Raw genomic sequence first — 21544 nt, forward strand, 5'->3', positions numbered from 1 at the left:
GATAGGGGCACCTGGGTGGCTCAGTTGGTTAAGTGTCTAACTTCAGCTCAGGTCATGATCTCATAGTTCATGAGTTCGAGCCCTGCATCGGGCTCTATGTTGTCAACGCAGAGCCTGCTTCAGACCCTCTGTCCCCCTCTCTCTTTGCCCCTCCCCAACTTGTGCTTGCTCGCTCACTCTCTCTCTCTAAAATAAACAAACATTAAAAAAAAGATTATTGGGGAGACTAAATGAAACGTAAAACACTTAAAATAGTGTCTGGCACACAGTAAAGCCCCAATAAACATTAATTGTTATTTTTATTTGACATTATATCACATATTTATTCATTTACTATTTCATTCCTTTTCTAGAATATAAGCTTTAGGAAAGCAGGGATGTTGTTTTGGTTTTTCTTGTTTGGTTGGTTTTTATTAAGACAATGTTAACACACAGAAGGCACTTAGTAAATAATTGTGGAATGAATAAAAAAATGAACAGTGAATAAGATTTTATTTGAAGTAGAATTTCACCTGTTATTATTTTAAAATTTGAAACTTACATTAAGAAGGAAGAGAAAGGAAAAGGAGAGAAAGGAAAATGATTTTAAGAGTTATTAAAAGAAAAAACAATTCTAAAGAGGGCATGATGGAAGGTTAAGATTCCAATACAATTACTGGCAAAAATGGAGTCACGTTCTTATTCCCTTAAGACAATTTAGCTCTAAATGCCTCATAAGGGCTCTCTTGAGAATCTAAACTATCAATATGGCCAATTCAAAACTGTGTGTGAGGGCTATCTCCACTCCCTTATTTAACTCTGCACTGCACGGAGAAGAAAGGAAAAAGGACGAAGAAAAGGTTTCATAATATGCTAGTCCAACAAGCTGTTCCTTGAAAAAAGGTTCCTTGGTGAGATAGATGAGAACCCTGCAAACTGTATCCTTTTGGGGAACCTCACCAAGAACAGGTACGCTCAGAAGTTTTTGCAATAATCCAAGTCCACAGAACTTAGCAACTTAGCGCTTCCAAAATCACTTGCTCATGGAACACTTATCCCTCAAAAATGATCAACATATGATAAAAAACGCTTTGAGAATTCTATACAGAGTCTATTTTCTGTATGGAATTTTACAAACTAAGCAGAGAGCACTGTAGTCAGTGGAGAGAAGAGGGATGCCAGTGTGAGGATCTCAGGGGGAACATCACAGGAAGGCCTGTGCATGGCTGGCCCTATACATCACAAATCTATACGACTGGCCTCTTCTCTCAGCATTTCTGTACACATTCATTACCTTTGCTGTAGCCAAACTGTGTTGTGAGGTACTCCTGGAAGTTCTGACTGTACTCATGCTACTAAACCAAAATTAGGCACTGGAGAAACGATTTAATAGGGGTTAGTTCCAACCCAGTACTTGGGGCCCGTTTCCTTTTTTTAAAAAGCCAGTCTCAGATTTTAGAGCATTGCTTAAGAATACGTACTATTCTAGGTCCCAGGTAACAATACCAGCTTGTTGTAACACCAAAGATTTAGATGTGAGGCTTTGAGCCATAAGTAAATGTTACTTATATCTTAACCTGCTGAGTTCATACCTAGAGTCCCAAGGTCAGCAAAAGGATCCAGAGTCTGTGGTTTGTTTTGATGCGTGGGCGTGCCATGCGAGGATCCTGTTGGGCTGGTGGCAGCTGACTTGCTTCCCATTCCAAAGCTTCCTGAAAAGGAAATAAAATCATTGAAAATGAGTTAGTTGTCGGAGGCTGAATTCTGGAATTCAGAAATCCAGGGCTACTGCTCATTTTACCTCTTAGGGGAAATTAGGACAGGGTTTTGTAAAGATGTTACAAGTTGCTAGTGAGTAGTGGCCTGGAGCAGGGACAGGGAACAGAGGAGGCATATGTCATTTCCTAGCCATCCCTGCAAACTACTACATCCAATGTTTACCTCTCATCTCACCTGACTCCATTCTTTCCGCTGGGATTTGGAGTCAGGCCTGGCTCTGAATGCCACTTCCTAGCTGAGTAACTTTTGGCATGTTGCTTAACTTCTCTGAGCTTCAACATTTTCTCCTTGGTTAAATAAAGAAACAGCAACCGCTTCAAAAAGTTGCTGTGATAAGCATATAGTGTGTGTGTGTGTGTGTGTGTGTGTGTGTGTGTGTGTGTGTGTTAACCCGCACAGCATTGGAAATGCAATCACATGAAGATGGCTCTCAAGAAATACCATACTAGCCATGAGAAAGAGAATTTATTTATTACAGACAAATTCAGCCCTACAACAAACCCTTTGTTGAGAAAGACTATTCAGGGGCATCTAGGTGGCTCAGTTGGTTGAGTGCCGACTTTGGCTCAGGTCATGATCTTGCGGTTCATGGGTTCGAGTCCTGCATCAGGCTCTGTGCTGACAGCTCGGAGCCTGGAACCTGCTTTGGATTCTGTGTCTCCCTCTCTCCCTGCGCCTCCCCCACTCACGCTCTGTCTGTGTGTGTGTGTCTCTCTCTCACTCAAAAATAAAATAAACATAAAAAATTTTTAAAAAAAGAAAGAAGACTATTCAGATTATTCAGTACCTACTCTATGCCAGAAAATTTCATATGAACTATTTCACTTATACAGGGGTGCCTGGGTGGCTCAGTTGGTTGCGCATCCGATTCTCGATTTTGGCTAGGTCATGATCCCAGGATTGTTGGATTGACCCCACATCGGGCTCCGCACTGAGCATGGAGCCTGCTTAAGATTCTCTCTCTTTCTCCCTCTGACCCCCCAGCCTCTCTCTTTCTCTCTCTTTAAAATAAAAAAAAATGTATATTAGAAAAAACATGTAGCTGTGTGGGACAAGAATTATAAACCCTATTTTATGGATTTAAAAAACAGAGGCTCAGGCTTATAAAAAAATCCAAGTGTCACTAAGTGGTTGAGTTAGCTGTATACCCAGATTTGTCTAATTCTATTGTCAAGACAGACATTCAGCAAATGAAACTGAGAATAGTTATAAATAATGTATAAAACACACTATTGTCATGCCATAAAGGCAGTGTGAAAACCTCCATGAGAATGTGAGTCTTTAGGAAATTACATAGGTGAGCTATATGATACTCTATAAGTACTCATTATAGCCTCAGTGAAGGATTATGCTTTAGCAGTTGGCTAAATACGCACAAAAATAACCTGTTGACTTTTACCTGGTTTGGTATGCCAATCCCAGCCTCCTGAAACATCTGGCTGAATGTTCACAGCAGGTGTACTAGACGCTGCAGAAGAAATGGGGAGAAGAGAAAGAATCGCAACAAAATAACTGAGAACCCACTTTTCTGAGTTCACACAAATAAATACTGTCCCTTCCATGAAGCCTGCGTGACCTGCCATGGTCCCACATGATTCATCTCCTTCTGGGCTCTCCAAACATTTTGCAATATTGATATCTTTGTGTCTCCATGTATGGTTACTTATGCGACAGTTTGTAGAACCCATATACTCTTTGTTACTCTTCCTTCTTTGGGTTACCTATATTTTACTTCCATCCACACTTCGAATTATAACTGCGCATATGTCTGTCTCCATTAAATTGTTAGCTCCTTGAAGGCAAGAACTATCTTATTCACTTTGTGTGTCCCACCTCTACATTTAACACAAAGTCAGTGGCCAATAAGAAAAGATGAAAAGAAACTTAAGCTCAATTTGTCTTAAGCTGGTATTAATAAGTGTAGGAGAGCCATGATCAGCTTAGAACTGAAATTTTGTTTTCTCCTCTGCTGTGACTGAACAAAGAATGATGAGTCAGTCAGAACATGTATTGAGCAGCTATACATCATCCACCATGCTGGTGTCAGAGTCTACTGTCACTCAAAACAAATTTACTGCAGCTTCAAAAGAAATCATGCTGGCCCCTCTCAAAATTCCAAATGCAGGAATTAAAAGAAATGTTCAGCTACAAAGAATCAGTATGTTAGAGGAATACACATTGGTAGAGTAAGTTTTTTCTGAACCTATAAAATCCAAATAAGAAACAAGGTCCCATAAGAAATAATTTATTTCTAAGGCATCTGTAGGTTCTGTCCATAAAATCAGTGGGTAAAATGCAAACATTAAACTTACATGGCAAATAGTATTAAACACACACACACACACACACACACACACACACACACACACCACACACACACACACATGCACACACACACCCCACCACCACCAGAGCACCAAAATTAGCACTACCAAGTCTTGTATTTGTCTGTACAAGACTTCTTGTACTTTCCCATCATTAAGTTGAAAAGAACATGTCCTTATCAGCCATAAGAGTTATTTCCTTTCTATTCCTCTTCTACCATAGTAACCCACGAAAAATGTGATAGAAATCAAACAATTTCACTAACACTTGCTATTTAATTTCTTTAACTTCTGATCATAGTCTTATATTCAACTAGGATGTAGAAATAGGTGTTAGAACTCCAACTTTGTTACTAATCAAGCCCACAAATCTTTACGACCATCTACCATATGCAAGGCACCATACAAGGGAACAGAGAACTAAAAGACATTGTCCTCAAGAAATTTAAAATCTGTTGAAGATATAGGAATACACAAATGGAAAGGTAATTACCTAACACTTTCAATCTCTATTTTGCTTTTTATTATGGTTATTTACTTTCTATTCCACACTATGCCCCAAGTGATTGTTCTCTTCAGAGTAGATGTTCAATAAATATCTGTAGAACTCAAAGGCAGGAAGTATTTAAGGTGGGCAATTTGACCTCCTAATCTGACATCTGAGTCTGACCTATATGTTATCCTGTGTGAAGATAATGCAACTGACCCGCTAACAGTGGAATAATTGTTTTTTTCAGGAAGGATAGTGGAAAATTCTTTTCAGTCTGGCATGACACAGGACAAAACAAGAAGTATAGCAGCAAAACAAAGAGGTGCTAACTGGCTTCGAGTGGGTGACAAACATCTTCTAACCAATTAACAAAAAACAGAGAACTGAGTCCAGAATTGTCATACTGAACTATGAACATCCATACCTATGGGACACAAAAGATAGTATCCTTATGAAAATAATAAGTTCAAAGTATTAAAGTCAGGAAAATACATAACCTTATTAACACTATCACTAACTATGTTTCAAAGAGACTTAGGAAAAAAATGAGTTAATTCATTTTATATTTACATATTACATGGTAAGATAGATAACATCTACTATGTACCAATAATTCTTCTAGGCACTAGTGAAGCATTAATGAACAAAACAAACTAAACTCCTTGCCTTTATGAGCTCATATTCTAGTGGGGAGAGATGGGAAACAAAAAAAGAAACAAAACATGTAAGTAAATTATTGAGGATTTTGGAAGTTGATCAATACAGCAGAAAGGAAAATCTAGAGTCCGGGCACAGGGATGAGTTGTGATATGAAATGGAGCAGTCAGAGTAGACCCCACTGAGAAGGTGCCAGGTGAGAAAGATCAAAGGAGGTGAAGAAGTTCATCACACCAATGCCTGGGAAAGAGGGGACAGCCGGTACAACAGCAAGAGGACAGTATGGCTGGAATGGAGAGGGCAAGAGGGAGGGGATATGGGTCACACCACTCAGGTCAAAAGCACATAGGGCCATAAAGGCCATCTAAGGACTCTAACTTTCATGCTGAGTGGCATAAAGATGCATTTTCAGCACAGCAATGACATGACTTACATTTTAAATAAGTGATCAAAAACAATAGGTTTAACCTCTATCCCTGCATCTTTCATCCCAAAGTAACCAGCTTCCAATCAGGAGATTCTCTTCAGTGGGAACTATTCAAGGGTGAGAGGTGAATTTCTTGTATGTTGTCCGGTGGACCCACTTCAAATAGTTTGAGATTTAAGACCAATTGGAAATCACCCACAAAAGTTATTCCTGGAATGAGTTCTCATGTTTAGTGACGTTAGAGTTTGACCAAAGTTGTACAATTCATCTTCTGTTTGTGTTTGCATGGCTTCCAAGAAGTCAAGCTGATGACTAGACTGAATTCACCAGGCAAGCTCTTTCCACAAGATGCCTTCCACAGGACCTCACCTTCCAGGTTGAGGCCAGTACTGTTCCATAGCCTTCAACATCAGGTATAAGCTACAATTCTCTAGCTCAAAGTCATTTGTCCTCCACTTAAAGAGCTCCAGTTTTAATCAGAGTTACCTAAATGATACCCTTTTGCACTTACAAGTAGATATCAGAGAAATATAAAGTGGGCTTCACATGGGATTCAAAATTTTCTAGTGGTCACATCAAAAAAGATTTAAAAAAAACACTGATGGAATTAATTTTAATACATTTTATTTAACCCAATATAGTCAAAATATTATCTTCTGTGATCAATATGAAAATATTAATGATATTTTACATTCTTTTTTTGTACTAAGTTTTGAAACCTGGTGTGTATTTTATACCTAGAGAGCATTTAAAATCAGACTAGCCACATTTCATGTGCTCAAGATATCCCAGAGCTTTTAAAATATTAATGTAACTACTTTATGGGGGAAGGGAAGGGGAAAAAAATAGTTACAAACAAGAGGGAGGGAGGCAAACCATAAGAGACTCTTAAATACAGAGAATAAACTGAGGGTTGATGGGGGGTCAGGAGAGAGGGGAAATGGGTTATGGACACTGAGGAGGGCACTTGTTGGGATAAGCACTGGGTGTTGTATGTAAGCGATGAATCACAGGAATCTACCCCTAAAACCAAGAGCACACTGTATGTTAGCCAACTTGACAATAAATTATATTTTTAAAAAATAAAATAAAATAATAAACTTTTATCCATGGTAAAAAAAAATGATTAAATTCTAATTGTTCAAATCCAGTGTCTACAATATGTTCTGCAACCATTCGAAGGCTATTAAAACTAACCTGTTTATTGATACTACTTTGGACTTCAATGTCCATATGGATTTAATTTAAGCAGGAGCCGTTGGTATTTTGCATGGGCACAGAGTGAGGCAGCAGAGTTGAGAAAAATATATATCACCCTGGGAATTAAGAGATAAAAGTTCTGGTATATTTTCTATTTTTAACTAGATACTTCATCTTAAGGAAGTCAATAGTTATCTGTCTCAGTATCTTTCTCTAAAATGAATAAAAATACTTGATCTACTTAGTTCAGAGGGTTGTGAGTTTTCTTTGTAAAGGTATCTAAAGATACCAATAATATTTCCCTCCCAAACATACCATCTTTTGACAGCCTGCTTTAAACAAATGTGTTTTCTTTCCTTTCTTTTGCAAAAATTATAGGCCTACACATTTCATTTTGAATTTAAATAGAATGATTGTATTCTGAAAAATAAAATAAAATGTTAACTTAATTGTTAATTTCCGAAAGAGAGGGGCGCCTGGGTGCCTCAGCTGGGTAAGTGTCTGACTTGGGCTCAGGTCATGATCTTGTGGTTCGTGGGTTCAAGCCCCATGTTGGGCTCTGTGCTGACAGCTCAGAGCCTGGAGCCTGCTTCAGATTCTGTGTCTCCTTCTCTCTGCCCCTCCCCCACTTGTTGCGTTCTCTCTCTCTCTCTCTCTCTCAAAAATAAAGAAACATTACAAAAATTTTTTAAAGAAAAAAAAAAGAGAGATGCATTATATAGGCTTCCCCAAACAAAATAAAACAAACACCTACTGGATGCTTTTACATCTGAGAACCTATTGTTATTTTGTGGAAAACTATGTTCCACTGAACACAATATAAAATATGTTCTTACCATGCACTGTAGGTGAAGGACTTCTTGTAGGCTGAAGAAAGGGGTCACTGGAAGCACTAGATGTGGTCAGAAAAGAACCCAGCAAATCCTGACCTGATGGTTTAGAAGGTGCTCCAAATGGGTCAAAGGTGGCACCTAGAAAAAAAAAAAGGAAAAATGTGTTTCTTTGTCCTGTGAGTTCATTCATTCAATAAATATTCAAGAGCTGCCACTATTGCCAGGCCTTAGGCCAAATATTTGAAAAACTGGGATGAAGCTTGCATTCTGGGCTGCTCCACAGGCCCATCTTATCCTTAAAACTTCCTCCAGGGCCAACAATGGAACCTGAGGATTTTTGACCTCAGGAAGAATCCCATCTTTGTGGACAAAGGAGGACTGTAGATTTATCCATTGGAAGATCCGTCAACACTATAAATGAGGGCTTCTTGGGCCCTCCATAAGTGGCAAAACCATGTTTGGACCAAAGGAGATGCCCAATGAATAAACTGTGCTTGTATTCAATAAATTAATGGACAAATACCAGGCAGGAGGGGTTTGCTATTAAGGTGAACATTAGAAAACCTCACTGACCAGGCTTTGCTTAGTTTTATGTTTTTAGTGGTCTTTGGCTCGCTTGAAAGTGAAAGAGAGGAGAAAATGAGTGTTGCTATGTAACTCAAATGCTGTTCCCAAAACACTGCCTCTCAATAACTTGCTAGAAACTAGATGCAGATTTAGTGAAGTGAGGACAAGTTTGTGAATATACTAAGAAGACTAGAACAAAGCCAGCAGCTGAGATCTCTGGCAACAACACAATAAAACTAATATTGTATCATTTCTTAGGGTTTACATTGCCTTTCATAAAAAATACTTCAGCTGATTCTCAGTCTCTCCCTATCACACAGTAGTATTATCTTCATTCTATAGACAGTGAAACTGAGGTTCAGAAAGCCAAGTCAATCAATATATCCAGCTTTAATTTCATTATCTACAACCTGAGGCACAGATTTAACTAATGTCTCTCAAAGATCCCTTCTAGCTCTGACACCAGAACATAACTATCTTCATGGGACTGTGATGAATTAAATAAAGTCACACAAGGTACATGGTCTTGAAACATGACTGAGTACTATGATAGTCTGGATCTTGCAGATTTTTCTTCCCTGACACCTTTAATTCACTGTGGTGAGTAAGAACTGGATAAAACGAAGCCAAATATAGAAGAAACAGCCTGGGATTCAGGGCACCAGGGTACCACCGTGGCTCCATCAATAACTAATGTAGGAGTTTGAGCCTCAGCAACCACATTCCAGGATTTTAAGACTCACTCTTACAAAGAATGCTTCCAACTGAACTACTTACTACAAATCAAGACCACCCAGAGCCTTCTGAGAACTGAAGGATTAGCTTGGGAAAGGAAGTCCCCGCAGATTACCATATAAGTGAAGAGTTGAGACATTTCTCTTTACTCTTCCTAATATGATGTCATCTTGGTTAATAGTGATATCAGGTAAGAAGGGGCAGCTAAAATGCTTAGTCATCTACTGTGTCTTGCAAATTTCAAAAAAATTGCAGATGATTAGTCACAGGAAAGGTCAAGTCTGCAGCAATGAGCAGAATGAAGCTGAACCACGTGGGCACCAACTGGCAAGGGCTCATCTGCTACAGTCAGCTGTGCGGCTGGCATGAGTCCCTTAAATATATCTTGAGGTAACCAAGTACTCCCTTGCATAACCAAAGTGGATTTAGAAAATTACAGTTCCAGGAAGACATTACAGAAAAACTAAGAGCGAGCTCTCAAGTCAAATAGCCCAGTTTTGGACCCTGGCCTCACCAATGATTAGCCTTATAAATGTATGCTACTAATTTGACCCTAAACCTCCATTTCCTCAACTATAAATATAGGGATGGGGTGCCTGGTGGCTCAGAGGTTAAGTGTCTGGCTCTTGACTTCAGCTCACATCATGATCTCACAGTTCATGAGTTCAGCTCCACGTTGGGCTCGCAACTGACAGCACAGAACCTGCTTGGGATTCTCTCTCTCTGCCCCTCCCCCAGCTTGTGTGCTCTGTTTCTCTCTCTCTCAAAATAAATAAATAAACTTTAAAAAATAGGGATAATAAAAGCACCTGCCAGATTTTTATAATAACTGAATCCATGTTTAGTGTTAAATTCCATGTTTGGCAAATAGTAAGTAGCCCACAAATATTAGCTGTTATTATTAGTAATAATTCATCAATCTACATCTCCAAGAAGAAGTAACTAAAGCAGCCCAGAGATTGAAGCTTTGGAGGAAAACAAACAAACAAACAAACAAACAAAAAAAAACAAAGAAAGGGCGAAGAGCTCAAATATTCACTCTTACACTGTCCTACCAAAATGGACATTTCCCCATTAACTGAAAACAGAGACCTCTAAGGGACTTTCAGGGAGACCAGAAAAGTCTAGCTTATTAGGAAAGTTCAATTCTACCTGCTTGGCCCAAAGGTTCCAATTCAAAATTGAGAGGTTTAGTGTAACATGGAAAAAATTACCTTCTCCCACTCTTAGGGTTGGAGATGCAGAGGTGGAGGGGGCAGAGCGGCGTGGTGTCGACTGGGTAGACGCAGGTCCACTCGGATGAAACATGTCTTCCACCCCTGACTGTCCAGCCTGGGCAGCCCCCGCCGCACCTCCACCTCCAAACAGGTCACTCAGCAGTTCAGAATTAGTGGGAGGAGCCACTGGCGGAGAGAAGTTCTTACTCACTGCAGATCCTTCTAGACCCAGAAGGTCCACATCTTCAGGGGGTGGAGGGGCAGCTGGCTCCTGCTGCTTTTTGCTGGGCTTTTTAGCTCCATGCTGTTTGTCACCACTAGCATTGCCATGTGGACTGGAAAGGGTCAGCAGTTCATCATCCGATTGCTCACTTTCTGGATTCACTAGGGCAGCATGGTCCTCCTCACAGAATGATTTTTCCGATTTCTGATCTAAGGAAGGCCAATATGCCAATAAATAGTTAGTTACTGGCCCCAGCATTACTGATTTTTGTGAGTTAGAGTTGGTACATAACTCTGAAAGAGAGAGGCAGCAGCCCTGAGCAAACAATGCTCTCAGACCCTTACCAATAGAAAACTGCTGGATGTATTTCCCATCATCCAATCACCTTTTGTTGAGCAGCTGAGAGGCAGTATCGTGGAGCAGGGAAAAGCAGGAAGTCTGGAGCCAGACAGGCTGGGTTTGAATCCCAGCTCTAATTACTGGCTCTGTGACACTGAGAAAGTTACTTTACTTCTCTGTGCCTTGGTTTCCTCCTCAGCAAAATGGGGGTAACCAATAGTACCTAACTCCAATGGCTATGGTGAGAACTACATGAGATGATAAACAGAAAGTGTTCAGATCAATATTAAGTAGTACCTAAGTGTTTATGATTATGATTATCATCTTCCGGGTACTCTTCTAGGTGCTTTGAAAAAAAGTCCCATAATTTCTTAATCCTTTGCTGATTCCTCTTTTTTTTTTTTTTTTTCATGTGGCCTGCAGCCAAAAGCAAGGCCTTCCTCCCACAGTCAGGAGTAGAAGCCAACCACACACCTAACCAGTGAATAGCCACAGAGATTCCGCTCAGGATGGTCCCTATACCATCCTGGACGGTGATACATTCAGCATAAAGTGGGCAGCAGGGAAGAGGTCTCTTCTGGGGAAGGGATGGCGAGGCTGATGGGTGACTTTCCAGGCCCTCCTTGAGACAGATCCTTCAAGGAAACTTGGTTATTTAATGTTAGGTAGACCCACATTCTAAATCAAGGGCAGATCCACATCCCTAATTCCCGATTCTGAAATGCAAAAAGCTATGAAAAGGGAAAGGTTTCCCTAAGTCTGGAACAAATTTGGCTGGTGGAAAAATCTGACCAGAACTGATACGTACATATGTATACTCTTCATTTATCTCACCCAAAGTGATTATTTTTACATGTTTCACTGCGGAAACATTAATACGCTCCATTACAAGTTGTCTGAGATGCCGCTGGGGATGCTGAGTAATATACCATTTATATCCCATATCGCCTAAAATTAAAAAACTTTTGCATTCCTGAAATACTTCTGTGAAGTTCAGATAAGAAATTGTGCATTTCTGCTAAAACCTATTTCAGAGCCTACTAACAGGAATGACTTCTAAATTACTACAATGTCAGTGGAGAGGAAAAAGTGAAGTTTAATTAAAAGCCCTTATGTGAGGACGGGAAGATGTAGGGGACTTGTTACTGGGGGAAACTGGGGAGTCAACCTGTTATCTAGATTTCACTGGGTTTTCCAATTTTTTTATGTTATTGGTCCCATTTCCCAGGAGGTAATTCCCTGAGCTCTTGAATGTCTACCCCTACCCTGACTCCCACAACTCCCACCTATCACCCTGGCTTCAGCCATCCCTCTGAGTTCCCATTTCCCAGGAGGAAATTCTGAAAGTAAGGCTTTTAATTCAAAGGAATTCTGTGAACTTTTTTTTTTTCACAAAACATGGAAAATTCCATAGGCAACAGGAATACTGTCTCATGTTCACACAGTGAAGAAAGGTCAACCAAGAAAACTCTAACCACAGCGTTGTCAAAGCTATTTTCCTACCCCTTTCTTACAGAAAGTCCTTACGATTCAATTCTACATTCAATCTTGCAGTTAACCTCAGCAAACTCTATAGCAAGGAGGCGAATGTGTATGGATAGAATGCCATTGCCAGTCTACTGATGGCAGCAATCTGAAGTGTTATGTTGGAGAGATTCTAAAAACATGTCCAGGTTTGGTGGAAAAGGATACTATGATTGAGACCAATTTTTGCCATGGCTGTTAAAGCATGTAGCAGAGACATATGGGCAAAGTATTTGCCTTTTCTGCACCAGGGGAAGCTTAGATCTGCCCTCCTAGTGCCGAGATCCCTCTGGGGGAAATGCCAGATTTTATATTTTCAGAATATGTACTCAAGGGCAGGAGATAGAGTCTTTTGTTAATTTGTGTGTCGGCAGCATAAAGGGAAATCCTAGAAAATATCACATTGATTCATAAGTCCAGGAAAGATGTAATGCAAAAGACAGCATAGAAAGAAAAGGTAGAATTCAGCTTTAAATGGCCTTTTACATCAGTCTAAGAGTATCCATGAAGTTCAAAGTAGAGAGGTAATTTCAAACTGCCTGATTTGAAAAAAGAATGAGCAGGGACGGTGTGAAGTAAGGAAGAACAGGGATGACTTCTAAATGCTTCTTTTTTTGAAGCTGCTTTGAGAACAAACCATGTTTACAGAATCACCACATGACTTAAGTATCTAACTACATAACTTAGAGAAATGCATAGAAGTACCTTGCCAACAGAGAGAGGAAAAGAAGCCACCTTGCCCAAAATGCCTGGGGTTGTCCGGAGGGATATCTATTGGAGCCTGTCCTGCAAGAGAAAAGGCCATGCAGCATCAATGAAATAGGAAATAAGTCAAAGTGATAATAACACAGAGGCTTTATCCTGAAAACAAAACTACCAGGTGACTCATACCTCCTAAGACCAGAGTTTCTTGATGCTCCTGGTGAGAAGAGAAGAGGATGCTGGGATTGACATCTTTCGTGCAGTAATGTTCCCATGGTGGGGTTAAGTCTATCACTTTGTCGTGGGGCTGTAGTTCTATATCTAGAGTCACCTGAAATAGCTGAGGATATTTTTCTGGTACATCACATGCGTCCAATTCAGGTCTAAATAGCAATTTAAAAGAAGATCAGTGAAAAACAATGGATCCAGCATGATGTTCAGCACAGACACCATTGTAGGTTGACTCAGGTTAACCCTAAGACTCATTTCTAGGGAAAAATCAATCACTAACCAGATAAGGTACTTTACTCTTCTGGCCTCACTAGAGGAAAGGGGAGAATAATAAGTACAACTAAAGAATTTGGATATTACTGCATATAAAAGCATGTTAGGAAGTAGGGCAATAGATCCAGCCAGTATGCCCAGGCAAGGCTAAATTAGTTGTTAACATAGTGAGATAGTCCCCAGCTGCCACCCTGAGCTCTTGAATGTCTACCCTTACCCTGACTCCCACAACTCCCACCTATCACCCTGGCTTCAGCCATCCCTCTGAGTTCCCTAAACCACATTATAATAAAGCAACTAAGGTTCATTCTCTGGTACAGAAGGGTACCCTGCTTTAGTGCTATAGCCTGGCATCCTGTCTCAAGGGTCATTGCTCATATCATACCATTGATTAAACTGCCATCACTGTTGAAAAACACAAAGGGATACACAGATGCAAAGGGCCACAGTATTGATACTTTGTTTCCTCTTTGTTCAGTCTTGTTCTCTCACATGGAATTTTAGACCCTTCTATTTGAAGTCTTTGATCCATTTGCACTCAAGACAAATTATACCCAAATGCAAGCTGTGAAATGCAACCAGGCTCTCTGTGTTGTTAAGCTACACTCAACAGTCCTGCAGCACAGGATTCCAGGGCTTGCTGCAGCACAGAGCAAAGGAACCTTGGGTATTAGGCTTCCAGCATTTCCCAGCTGCTTATATTGAAAAGGCATTTCGGTCCAAGTAGCACTCACTTGGTGAACTTTAAAACTGTGGTTTCCAGTGGTATGAATCCAGTATGAAACTGAAGCTGGAATATCTGGGTGTTGGTCACCTACAAATACATGAGAGAAGCACGTGACAATCAACCAGGGAAAGGGGACTAACTGCATCAAGAAATTATACTTTGGGGAGCCATGCACCTTCAACTGTTTCTACATTGGAGCTTCTGTTTATTATGAACACTAAGTGACCTTCCCATTTGGAAATGGCCCAGCGTCATTTCTAGCCTCTCATCTCCATGAACTCTGCTTTGGCAAGCCATTGCCTCTTCCACTAATGTCCCATGTTCTTGCATACTGCCATACTTTGGCTCATTCCATTCCTTCTGTCCAGGATGCCCCTGCTGCAACCTAATGCACTCATCCTTCAACGGCCACCTTGAAAGTTCATATCCTCTCTGTAGCCACCAATGACTAAAGCGGACCACTCCCATTATAGTATCTCATCCTATCTCTACTATGTGAGTGGATATTCGTACATGTGGTGAATTTCTCCTGCTAGGCTGAGCTCTCTGAGGGCAGGGACAGTCTTATTCTTGTCAATCCTATACCCCTAAGGCAATGGCTGGCACAGAGCATGCACTTGGCAAATAGTTGATGGAATTAAAATACAATTACTTATAACATTATTCATAATATCCCAAAAGAGGCAATGACCAAAATGCCCATCAACTGATGAAGAGATTAATACAAAGTGATATAGCCACAATGGAATATTATTTGGCCATACAAAGGAATGAAGTACAGAGATACATGATACGACATGGATGAATTTCAGAAATATTATGCTAAGTGAAAGAAACCAGCCACAAAGAACCACATATTGTATGAGATTCCATTTACATGAATGTCCAAAAGAGGCAAACCCTTAGAGACAGGGAGTAGATCAGTGGTTGCCCAGGGGATGGAAGAGGGGAGGGGCAATGGCCGATAATAGGTATAGGGTTTCTTTTGAGGATGATGATGTTCTGGAATGATATGGTGGTGCTGTATAACCTTTTGAAAATACTAAACATAACTGTATTGTACACATTGGAGGGGTGAATTTTATGTTATATGAATGTTATTCTAATAAAACATTGGAAAACTATAATTACTTAATCCTACATCCTCAATAGAAATATCTCCTCTCACACTGATCCAAATGGGACACTATACAAAAGGGCATGAGCTTCTAAATCTCAAGGTTTGGTACAAGTTCTAGAGCTGTCAGTTTCTGACAAAGTCATCATGCCAAGGCCTTTGGGCAAATCACATTCTCTCTGAGTCTCGTTCCCTATGAAATGAGGGAAACAGACATAAATAATCTTTAAAGGTTCTTTCTAATTCTAAAACCACAAGTCACTCAAGCCCAAAGTGATACAGAGAATATACTCTAAAATCCTCCTCATATTAAGGGATGCCCAGCTGGCTCAGTCAGTAGAGCATGGAACTCTGTTGTTTTCAACTTTTATTTATTTATTTTGAGAGAGACTGAGTGTGAGCAGGGGAGGGGCAAAGAGAGAGGGAGACAGAGAATCCCAAGCAGGATCGATGCTGTCAGCGCAGAGCCTATCGCAGGGCTCCATCCCATGAACCAAAATCAAGAGTCAGATGCTTAACTGCCTGAGCCACCCAGGTGCTTCGAGCATGTAACTCTTGGTCTTGAGGTCATGAGCTCAAACTCCATGCTGAGCTTATGAGCTTATTTTTAAAATAAAATAAAATAAATAAAATAAAATAAAATAAAATACCCTATTGAAGGCTCAGAAGAGTTTATGCCATGATTCTTCCTGAAACCATACCTTAGCCTGTAGTCGGCTCCCAATGGTTGACCTCAAGTGATACATGGAAACAACCACATCTCCTTGCACAGTGATGCTCAAGGGAATAAAGATTTTTCCATCTTGGACACGGTATTCTCTATAAACAGAGACAAAAATATACATTGAAAGAGTCCAATCTTGTATGATCACATAGGTATAGTTGTCTGTGGCTCAAGCCAAAGAACCTATTGCCCAAGACTGGGCCCAAGAACCATTTCCTATCTTAAGCAGAGTCAGGAGCACAGCCATGGGTGCAAACTGGTTCTGCCATAGGATGGTGTTGGTCTAATGGTAAACCGTGCCCCCCCTCTGTCCCATCTAGACTTCAGATAAATTGACTGCCCATCCCTACTCTGCAGATCTCATAATCCTCAAATACACTTAGCCCTGATATACTTGTTGTTTCCTAACTTTAAATTAATAGTAAAAGCAGAGACAGAGGGAACAAAAATGTCCAACCAAGATCAGTATAGAAACTGCAAAGCCATGCTCTGTGAGGGTCTTAGATACCAATTCCCAAATTCAACCTATTCCAAACTAACTTCATTTTATGTCACCATCTACTCCCTTCTCTCCATACCCCCTACCACCTCCTACTGGTACCTGCTTTTTATTTTGGATTCTGTAACTTCTTTCATTATATCACCATCTGCCTAGCTGCTCACCTAGAAACTAAGCATGCAGGTCCTCTGTCCCCACCACTGTCTTAACCCTCATAATTCATGTTAGTCCCTTAGCTTGTATTTCCATTTGAGAGGGAGCCATAGCATCCCTTGGTTTACTTATGCTTTTCTAGGATTGAACCTACATAGAACTTTTTTTTTTAATATCAGCCTTTTCACAATGATGTATTCCTCACAGGAAGAATATAATTCAACCTAGATAAGAAATGAGCAATTCCTAAGAAGAAGTGAAGAAAAGTATCATGACCTACTTCATTCGTTCAAAATCTGCACAGGTCGTATATATTTTGGTTTCTCCAATCAGTACATCACAGTAAGGCCGACATCCATTTCTCTGTTTGTTAAAAAAAGGGACTGGACTGACAGTGATGGACTTAATCGTGAGAGGCTTGAAGTGAGGGCGGTAGGGCTTGTCTGCTAGGAGGTCACACATATAGCCCAGGTATCTGAAACAGAAGATTGACATTCTGTGGGTACCCAGCACACCAGACCAAAGAAGCAATCAATCTTGGCTATGAAGTCTATTCTTGTAAATTACTAACTTATAATAACAATTTACTGTGTTAAATTCTTAAACGTTAACTACCAAAAGAGAATGCAACCAACAATTTATGAAAGCTTTTATCTAGTGACATGACTGTATTTCCCCCCCCAAAGAACTGGTAAAGGGGTAATTTATTAAATGAAAAAGGCTTATGGGAGCTTTATGCCAACTTCACATTGGCATATCTGTTCCTATTTGATCTGCCAGGTTAAGTTGATCAGCTAAAAGCCGGCTTTGGAAAAATTTTAGAATTTATCATCAGAAGCACTTTTAACTCAAAAAAAGTAAGAAGGGGAAATTATATAAGAGAAAAGAAGGGGTGCCTGGGTGACTCAGTCAGTTAAGCGTCTGACTCTTGATTTTGGTTCAGGTCATGATCTCATGGTTCTTGGGATCAAGCCCCACGTCGGGCTCTGTGCTGATAGCACAGAGCCTGCTTGGGATTGTCTCTCTCCCTCTTTCTCTGTCCATCCCCCACTCACACTTTCTCTCAAAATAAATAAACATTGTTTTAAATAAATAAGAAAAAAGAAGAAACTGCAAGTAACGGAAATATAATAAGTCAATTACCTAAAAAGGGTTTCCCTTTTCTTAAGTGCACAATACCAGTTAGAAATTGTGCCTACCCTGCATCTAGCTTACTTTACCTCCTGTGGGATGGCGACAGTCCGATTCCGGGTCGCTTTGCATATAACAATCGAACGGCTGGGCCAGGAGTAGAGTAGAGATTACAGAAAATGAACATAGCACCAACCAGAATTGACGATGCTGCCCGTCCATCCTGCCAAGGAAGATACATAAACCTGTCACAAACGTGGCCCAGTCAGCCACTCACCACAGAGAATGGCTGTACTTGCAGTTAAAAGAGGGAAGAGAGAATGGGGAGAATTCTTCTTAACAGAATGATTTTCTGTTCAAAATTATTCACCTGAGGGTGCCTGGGTGGCTCAGTCACTTAGGTGTCAACTCCTGATTTCAGCTCAGGTCATGATCTCGCAGTTCGTGGGATCAAGCCCTGCACTGGGCTCTGCACTGACAACACAGAGCCTCCTTGGGATTCTCTCTCTCTCCCTCACTCTCTCTCAAAATAAATAAATAAACTTAAAATAAAATGTGTTCACTTGAAAACCAAACTCTGTCCCAAGCTCTTCAAATCACAAAGCAGCAAGGAAGGCTTATTCTTAGGGTAAAACTGACTCTCTACTAACCTAAGAAACCAAGCAACACAAATTTGATCTGCATATATTTATGGGAAAATAGTCTAATCTTCAAAGTAACTTTGGACTCATAGGATCAGAACTAGTAGTTGAGGTCTCTTGGTTGCAAGCCGGAGGTAGAGTTCACAGATTAGGCAAATACTGCTCTTTGGAATATGCTATGTATATATTTTACCCAAAGTATGTTTCTAGATTCATACAAAATAAAGAAGCTTCACATGATTCAACCACATTCAGTGGAGAAATGCATGTAACATTCCTAACAGATGGTGGCCCAGGCTCTTCTAGAACACTCTGAGTGACAGGAGGCTTGTTGCTACTTGAAGAAACCAAGCCCAGCCCAGCTTACAAAGTTCTTCTTTATCCTGAATTATGTTGAGTTGAAGTCTATTCCACTCAATGATCCTCGTTTTTTCTTCTGTCAGGAAGGAGTAAACCTACTTCTTTCTTCCTGGGGTAGCCTTTCACATATCTGAAATACCCTCCCCTTCCACCAACTCTTTTATTTTCCAGGTTAAAGGCACACCCAATCTGTGACGGTTAATTTTATATGTCAACTTGACTGGGCTGAGCGATGCTCAGACAGTTGGTAAAACATTACTTCTAGAATTGTCTATGAGAGTGTTTCGAAAAGAGATCAGCATTCAGGGTGCCTGGGTGGCTCAATCAGTTAAGTGTCTGACTTCGGCTTGGATCACAATCTTGAGGTTTGTGGGTTCGAGCCCCACACAAGCTCTGTGCTGGCAGTGTGGAGCCTCCATGGGATTCTCTCTCTCTGCCCCTCCCCTGCTCATTCTCACTCTCTCACTCAAAAATAAAATAAACATTAAAAAAATTTTTTTAAGAGATCAGCATTTGACTCTGAGTAAAAAAAGATGTACTCTCACCAATGTGCATGGGCATCACCTAATCTGTTGAGGGTCTGAATAGAACCAAAAAGCAGAGAAAGGGTGAATTTTCTATCTTCTTGAACTGAGATGTCTACCTTCTTCCCTGGGACATCAGAGCCCCTGTTCTCAGGCCTTGGGCTCAGACTGAATTACATCACCAGCTTTTCTGGTTCTCTAGTTTGCAGACAGCAAATTGTGGGACTTCTCAGCTTCTGTAACTGTGTGAACCAATTCCTATAATAAATGCATTATATATTGGTTCTGTTTCTCTAAAGGACCCCAACTAATATATAATTTCTTTGATTCTTCCTCACTTGATAATTCCATTTTAAGAAACATCATTTGGTGAAGGTTCTCTGAACAGACCCATTTTAAAACAACAACCTTAAATGTGCTACCCAGATGTGAAATGTAAAATATGAGGTGCACTCCAACCAACTAGAGAGGAAATACCATCTCCTTTATTCTGGACACCATGCTTTTACTAACATAATCCTAGGCCAAACTAGTTTATATGCAGGCTAAGTCACACCCTAAGCTCTTATTGATTTTCCTATCTACTAAAACCCCTAGTTCTTTTTCAAATGATGTGTTAAGCTAAGAGACAAATATATTTAATCTTTTACAACAAGATTCAGGACTTCACATTTATCCTGTGTTTAATTTCACATTCTTAGTTTCCGTTAAACAACCAACCTGCAAAGGCTTTTAAAATCCAGATTCATTATATGACCCTCCCATTTCTGAGAAATATTGGAAGCTTGATCTTCACATCCTCATCACTGTTTTTAATTAAAAGGGCAACCAAACGCAACCTTCTCCTGGGAAGATGCTGATCCATTAATCACCTACCTTTGGAAGCAAGTACTGAGCCACAATCCAACTAGATGTATAATAACCTAGCCCAAATTTCTCTATCTTGATTATAGGAAATTGGGAAGTACCTGGCAGGAATACAATAAGCTATCCCTACTAGTCTATTGGTCTTGTAAAAGTTCAGCTGTTTTGATATGCACATTCATAATGAACCAATGAAGACTCCTTTTTCCTAAGAGTTTAAAATCATCTGTGCAAAGATTTATATTAGACTTTTGCCTTAAAGTGCCATCAGGTTCACCAGCCTGTAACTTTCCAGGATCAACCTCCTCCGTATTTTGGAAAAACTCTCCTGTCTTTGTTTGCCTGGCACCTCTTCTTCCTGTTTCCTCATATTACATAAGGAATCCATGATTGCTTTTCCAAGTGCTCTCAGCATTCTGAGACATAATTTAAGTCTAGAGAGTGGATTATTTTTAAAGTACTGTGAGGCTCTTTTACTATCTCACTACCTATCAGCTCTGTCTTAATGATCATTGTTACTCCTGTCCTAGCCTGACATTTGCTCCCCTGACAAAGAAAACAGAATAAAAGAGTTAAGATTGTATCATGTGCCTCAAGCATTTATTATTGTCCTTATTTCAAGGACAGGTTTTTCCTTTTTTTTAAGACATTTTTCTTAATCTTAATTCTTTTGGATTTAGCCTTCCTGATACTCTTAACTGATTGATGGTTCTTGGATGTGTCCCCCTCCTTTTATCTACCATGCAAATCTTTTTAACAGTTTAATTAGTTTTTTACTAAAAGATGAGTATATGCTTATTATTTTTAATAAAACAGAAATATATATGACAAAAGTAAAAGCTCCCATTTCCAGCTTCAATTCCATTTCCCAAAGACTTGGTGCAGATGTCTGACTCATGCGTACCCTTTTTCAGTGAGCTAGAGAGCAGCAATGGTGTCATAATCCTTTGCTTCTTTTTCTTCTTCATTGGCTTTTTATTCTTCAAGATTGTATCATAAGAACTGGAAGCCTCTTCTCTCTCTTGAGCCATCTTCCCTTACAAAGCTGTCAGACTTTGGCTCTCTGAACTTTTAGAAATTTTTTGCATGAAGAGAAAATCACCAAAGTGCCTAAAGTTGCTTAGTCCCTGAAAGGAATCTGTTCTGTTGCACAATCTGTTGTGCCTCCGACAGGAAAACCCTTTGGCTGTTCGTGGACACGAAATTTTTCCTTTGTTGCCATGAGTTTGGGGATGTGAGATGGAAAGAAGAAAATATGTTCTTTCACTTTCCTCCTCTTTTAGCCAACTGGCTCTCAAGAAGGA

General features: G+C 40.1%; 1 protein-coding gene across 5 annotated transcripts in view; it reads right to left on the bottom strand.

Moving 5' to 3' along the window:
- Nucleotides 1–21544, bottom strand: part of DNAJC6 (DnaJ heat shock protein family (Hsp40) member C6) — a 155603-nt gene that overhangs the window by 11573 nt on the left and 122486 nt on the right. For all 5 annotated transcript variants that reach the window (XM_078451815.2, XM_078451818.2, XM_078451817.2 and 2 more), the window contains 10 exons: nucleotides 17941–18074; nucleotides 17001–17195; nucleotides 16046–16163; nucleotides 14235–14314; nucleotides 13186–13379; nucleotides 13000–13080; nucleotides 10206–10640; nucleotides 7693–7827; nucleotides 3158–3226; nucleotides 1572–1691 (listed from right to left, as the gene is read on the bottom strand). In XM_078451815.2, coding sequence (XP_078307941.2) covers nucleotides 1572–1691; nucleotides 3158–3226; nucleotides 7693–7827; nucleotides 10206–10640; nucleotides 13000–13080; nucleotides 13186–13379; nucleotides 14235–14314; nucleotides 16046–16163; nucleotides 17001–17195; nucleotides 17941–18074 — 1561 coding nt within the window. The remainder of the gene's footprint in view (nucleotides 1–1571; nucleotides 1692–3157; nucleotides 3227–7692; nucleotides 7828–10205; nucleotides 10641–12999; nucleotides 13081–13185; nucleotides 13380–14234; nucleotides 14315–16045; nucleotides 16164–17000; nucleotides 17196–17940; nucleotides 18075–21544) is intronic.

The sequence above is a fragment of the Panthera onca genome, chromosome C1, assembly GCF_046562875.1.
Source record: "Panthera onca isolate mPanOnc1 chromosome C1, mPanOnc1 haplotype 2, whole genome shotgun sequence".
NCBI lineage: Eukaryota > Metazoa > Chordata > Mammalia > Carnivora > Felidae > Panthera > Panthera onca.